The sequence below is a fragment of the Hyalella azteca genome, unplaced genomic scaffold (assembly GCF_000764305.2).
Source record: "Hyalella azteca isolate HAZT.00-mixed unplaced genomic scaffold, Hazt_2.0.2 contig16986, whole genome shotgun sequence".
Lineage (NCBI taxonomy): Eukaryota > Metazoa > Arthropoda > Malacostraca > Amphipoda > Hyalellidae > Hyalella > Hyalella azteca.
The window spans coordinates 337,655-342,949 of record NW_025946789.1 but is presented as its reverse complement, the minus strand read 5'-3'; the positions used below and the strand labels follow the sequence as shown (position 1 = coordinate 342,949).

The 5,295-nt window shown below is 42.1% G+C and overlaps 1 protein-coding gene across 1 annotated transcript in view; it reads left to right on the top strand.

Annotated features, from left to right (window-relative positions):
- Positions 1-313: 313 nt before the first annotated feature.
- The window catches only part of LOC108672949, a gene marked incomplete at its 5' end in the record, with an annotated part of 34,057 nt that continues 29,075 nt past the window's right edge, over positions 314-5,295 (top strand). The window contains 4 exons of the mRNA XM_047885123.1: positions 314-616; positions 974-1,168; positions 4,065-4,156; positions 4,842-5,055. Coding sequence (XP_047741079.1) covers positions 314-616; positions 974-1,168; positions 4,065-4,156; positions 4,842-5,055 — 804 coding nt within the window. The remainder of the gene's footprint in view (positions 617-973; positions 1,169-4,064; positions 4,157-4,841; positions 5,056-5,295) is intronic.

Below are 5,295 nucleotides of genomic sequence, written 5' to 3'. Positions count from 1 at the left end.
AAACGTAACCTAAGGTAACTTTAAAGCAACCTAACGTAACTTTAAACGTAACCTAACGTAACTTTAAACGTAACCTAACGTAACTTTAAACCTAACCTAATGTAACTTTAAAGCTAACCTAGTGTAACTTTAAACGTAACCTAAGGTAACTTTAAACCTAACTTAACGTAACTTTGAGCAGTTTGAGAAGCCGGAACTCTAACCTAATGTAACTTTAAAGCTAACCGGGCAGTTTAAGCAGCCGTAACTTTAAGCAAATGTTACTTTAAAAGCAAATGTAACTTTAAAGCTAACCTAATGTAACTTTGATCAGTTCAAGGAGCCGGTGCCGCTGACGGGCCGGTCCGCCATCCTGGGGGAGCAGCGCAACAATTATTTTTGCGACGTGGCGTGCGGGCGCGGCGAGATGGGCGACTCTACCTTCGCCATCACCAAGTCCGGCCTGCTGTGCGAGTTTAATAACCGACGTCTGCTTGATAAATGGGTCGAGCTCAGGGTGGGTCAAGTGGGTCGAGCTCAGGGTGGGTCAAGTGTTGAGCATCACCACTACCTGAGCATCAGCTCAGGGTGGGTCAAGTGGGTCATGAGTGGGTCGAGCTCAGGGTGGGTTAAGTGGGTGAGAGGAGTGGGTGGAGCTCAAGGTGCGAGAACAATAAGGTACACAGATTGTTGAATTAATATTCACCCTTTATTGCCTCCGTGTTGCATCATGATCATGCTTGTTCACCTCATATTCACTCTATATTCACCGCTCACTGTTACTGTCATCTTCACCCTCCACTGACGTCACCTCTCACCCCCTCCCTCCTGCCAAGTTCACCCCTCCTTCCCCCTTCCCCTCCCTCCTGCCAAGTTCATCCCTCCCTCCCCCTCCCTCCTGCCAAGTTCACCCCTGCCCCTCCTCTGCTGACGTCACCTCTCACCCCCCCTCCTCTCCCTCCTGCCTATTTAAACCCCCCCCCTCCCCGGGCAGACGACGAGCGCCAACTGCCTGGTGGCAGGCGAGGAGTTCATCTTCGTGGGGTGCGGGGACGCGATCGTGCGCTGCTTCAACCCCTACAACCTGCAGTTCATTACAACCCTCCCCCGCACCCACTACCTCGGCGTCGACGTCTCCAAGGGCCTCACCATCAAGTGGGTCAAGGGGTCAGGGTGGGTCAAGGGGCTAGTGAGGGTACCTCGGCGTGCAGGAGGGGTGTGAGGGGCAAGGGGGGAGGGAGGAAAGGGACAGTTTCCTGAGATTCCTGCTGCAATGCTGCTGCTAAACTGTTCTTCTGCCGTGAACGGCGCAGAATGCGTCTCTGAAATTTAACTGGGTAGGCTTCTCGATACAAGGACAACAATCGCTATCTGTCAACATATAGAGACGACAATGATGTTCTCTCGACTGAAGAATAAAAACTCTCTTCTCTCAATTTAATTACGAACATTAATGCTCGTCCAAACAAAACAAGAATAATTTAATCTCTAAATCTCTACTCTTTAAAACAAGAAGAATACTTTAATCTTTATAATAATGAATCTGGCAACCCCCTCATCTCCGAATCCTAATCGAGCTTGACATGCCAGGGACACTTACGTTGACATTCCTTACAGAAAATTCCAGTCACTTTGATTATATGAGCTTACTAGGAAAATATATTACGTACACTCTATCGTACGTATTAAAGTATTGAATAAATTAAGCCAGGGACACTTAAGTTGACATTCTTAACAGGAAATTCCAGTCACTTTGAGTCTATAAGCTTACTATGAAAATATATTACGTACACTTCAAGTATCGTACGTAAAGTATATTGAACAAAATTCATGAACAGCTCGTAGAATTTTAAGGACAAGTGAAGCGTGTCTTGCTTGACACTATTGGCTAACCGTGGCCAGGCGCCTTATATGGCCTGGTGCTTCAGCTGCCAGGTGTTCAGCGCACTCATCCAAATAAGTGGGACTATGTCCGTATAGCGATGCATTTCTAGCGCATTTTCTCATCTATTGAAAAAATGCCCTATTGTGCTCGTCATGTCCGTCCTTCTGTCCGTGACTTCACGTTTTTGTCGATGAGAAAATGCGCTCTCTGTTACTCACTGCAGTGAGTACCGAGTTACATTTTTTTGCGCTTGTATGGGTAATTTTGACTCGTTATGTCCCCAGAAAAGGCGTACCTATCAGTGCTACATCCAATATCTGCTTGTGCTATGGGTATACGGTATAGTGTGTCACTACACGAACAATAAATTTATTGTATTGTTTTTTATACATATTTTTATACATATTCATATATTGTTTTTATACATATATGTATTGTTTTCAATACATATATTGTATTGTTATTGTATTTACATATACACGAACAATACATGTATAACTCGTTCATTTATCCTTATTATTGTCCACTTCTTGCTAGCTCCTCTAATTGCAAGGGTCGTCATTAATCCTTTGGATGCTAGAGTCTTTGCTGTCTCGTTACAGCGATTATCTTTTGTTTTTAAGGATTTGCCAGGATACCTACCTTTTCTAGAAATTATTTTGTAGGTTACATTTTCTTGGATGCATTTTCTAGAATGCATTTTGTAGGATGGATTTTCTAGAATACATTTTGTAGGATGCATTTTAGGATGTATTTTCAGAATACATTTTGTAGGATGCATTTTAGGATGTATTTTCTAGAATACATAGTATACTAATAAATAAAATGAATCGGTATCCTAATAAATGAAATGAATCGGTATACTAATGAATTAAATGAATCGGTATACTAATAAATAAAATGAATCTGTATACTAATAAATAAAATGAATCGGTATACTAATGAATTAAATGAATTTGTATACGTGTTGTGTGGCATATGATATACTGATGCTGATATACACACATCAAATACGAACATTAATATAACTACACTAAACACAAATAAAACTACATACAAATGTGTGTAGTTATATTCAGAGTAACGAGTGAGGTTTTATGTAAAGATCCTTAATTTACTACCTATTGAAAATAGCGATAAGCTGTTTTATAAAGACCACGTTGCCTATATGAGTATATCGGACTGGTATTAATGGCCGCGGCCATTCATTACTGTTACTTCATGTTGAGATATAACTGCCAAAATATAAATATTACTGTTGCCTCACGTTCAGACATTATTTAGAACATATCAGATTAGCCCTGCGTTGGTCGAGCTTTATGTATAATTTTTTGCAATTGTGGATTCCTGTTATTCCGATTCATTCCGTCATTTCCGTAATGATATTAAGCTTATATGTACTCTAATTTAATATAGATATCTTCAATCATGCTTCTACAAATAAGATAGGAATCCAATTTTGTTCTCATTTCTAAACATGTAACAAAATATTTTGTGTCCTTATGTTAACTATATTTTTCCAAATGCTAAATGCTGAAAAATGCTAAATTTCAATTTTTGTTCTAATCTCTTCCTGTTCTCTCACTAAGAATGAAATGTTAGATTTTTAGGTAATATCCCTACAAAATAAATATCCTGGATACGCGCTCTCCTCTAGCACCACTACATATTAGTGGCGCGAGGCTTCTAAATCATTAACAAATTATGATAAAATAACTAAGAGTATTGGCTAGCGTTGACTGAATTATAAGAATTGGCTTGTGTTGACTGATTATTAAATAAAAATTGGCTTGTGTTGACTGATTATTAAATAAAAATTGGCTTGTGTTGACTGATTATTAAATAAAAATTGGCTTGTGTTGACTGATTATAAATAAAAATTGGCTTGTGGTGACTGATTATTAAATAAAAATTAGCTTGTGTTGACTGATTATTAAGTATGAATTCGCTTGTTTTGAGTGATTATTAAATAAGAATTGGCTTGTGTTGACTGATTATAAATAAAAAGTGTCTTATGTTGACGGAATATTAAATAAAATACAGCTTGTGTTGACTGATCATTAAGTAAAAATTGGCTTGTGTTGACTGATTAAAAAATGTGCTTATGTTGACAGATTATTAAATAAAATATGGCTTATGTTGACTGATTATTAAATAAAAATTGTCTTGTGTTAACCGAAGCTTGGCCTTGTGTGTGCAGGTGCAGCTGGAGCGCGTGCTGGGGCTGACGGTGACCAGCAATGCTGCCCTCGACTGCGACCCTCACACCGGCAACGTCGCCTACCCTGCCGGGTAAGAGGGGTGATGAGGGGGTGTCACCCTTTACTGGGTAATGGAGGTGTGAGAGGTAATAATTTCTTATAAATAGGAGTAAAAGATCGAAGGGGTGATCACCTATGACGGGGGAATAGGGGTGTGAAGGGTGATGATCTCTTAGAAATAGGAGTGGGAGATCGAAGGGGTGATCACCTATGACGGGGGAATGTAGGTTTGAGGGGTGATAACCTCATATAAATGGGAGCGGGAGATTGAAGATGTAATCACCTTTGACGGGGGAATAGGGTCTAATGGGTGATGATCTCTTATAAATAGGAGTGGGAGATCGAAGGGGTAATTACCTTTGACCGGGGAAGGGGGCCTGAGGGGTGATTTTCTCTTACAAATAGGAATGGGAGATCGAAAGGGTAATCACCTTTGACGGGGGAATGAAGGTCTGAGAGGTTTGATCTTGGATGGGGGATTGGCGGGACAACGGGACCTTTGATGGTGGAATGGGATGCAGGTGGGCAGGTGGTCACAGATGTAGGGGACGTGAGTGGGCGTAAGTGTGATAGACATAAGTGGGCGTAAGTGTGATAGACATAAGTGGGCGTAAGTGTGATAGACATAAGTGGGCGTAAGTGTGATAGACATAAGTGGNAAGTGTGAACATGCGTAGGCCCAGGTTATAACCCTCCTCCCCCCTTTAACCCCACAGGTGCACGGTGGTGCAGCTAAACGCGCGCAAGAGCAGACAGGCGCACGTACAGAACGCGTCACGCAAGACAGTAACGTGCGTAGCGTACAGCGCATGCGGCCGCTACCTCGCGCTGGGGGAGTGCGGTCACCAGCCCGCCGTGCGTCTCTGGGACCTGCACGACAACAAACAGCTGCACGACTTCCTGGGGCACAAATACGGCGTGTCGTGTGTCGTGAGTATACCCATGCATGCGTGTGTCGTGAGTAGGTATGTATAGAGTGTGTGTCGTGAGTATATAGAGTGTGTGTCGTGAGTATATAGCAGCTGCACGACTTCCTGGGGCACAAATACGGCGTGTCGTGTGTCGTGAGTGTAGAGCGTGTGTCGTGAGTATATAGAGTGTGTGTCGTGAGTATATAGAGTGTGTGGCGTGAGTATATAGAGCGTGTGTCGTGAGTATATAGAGCGTGTG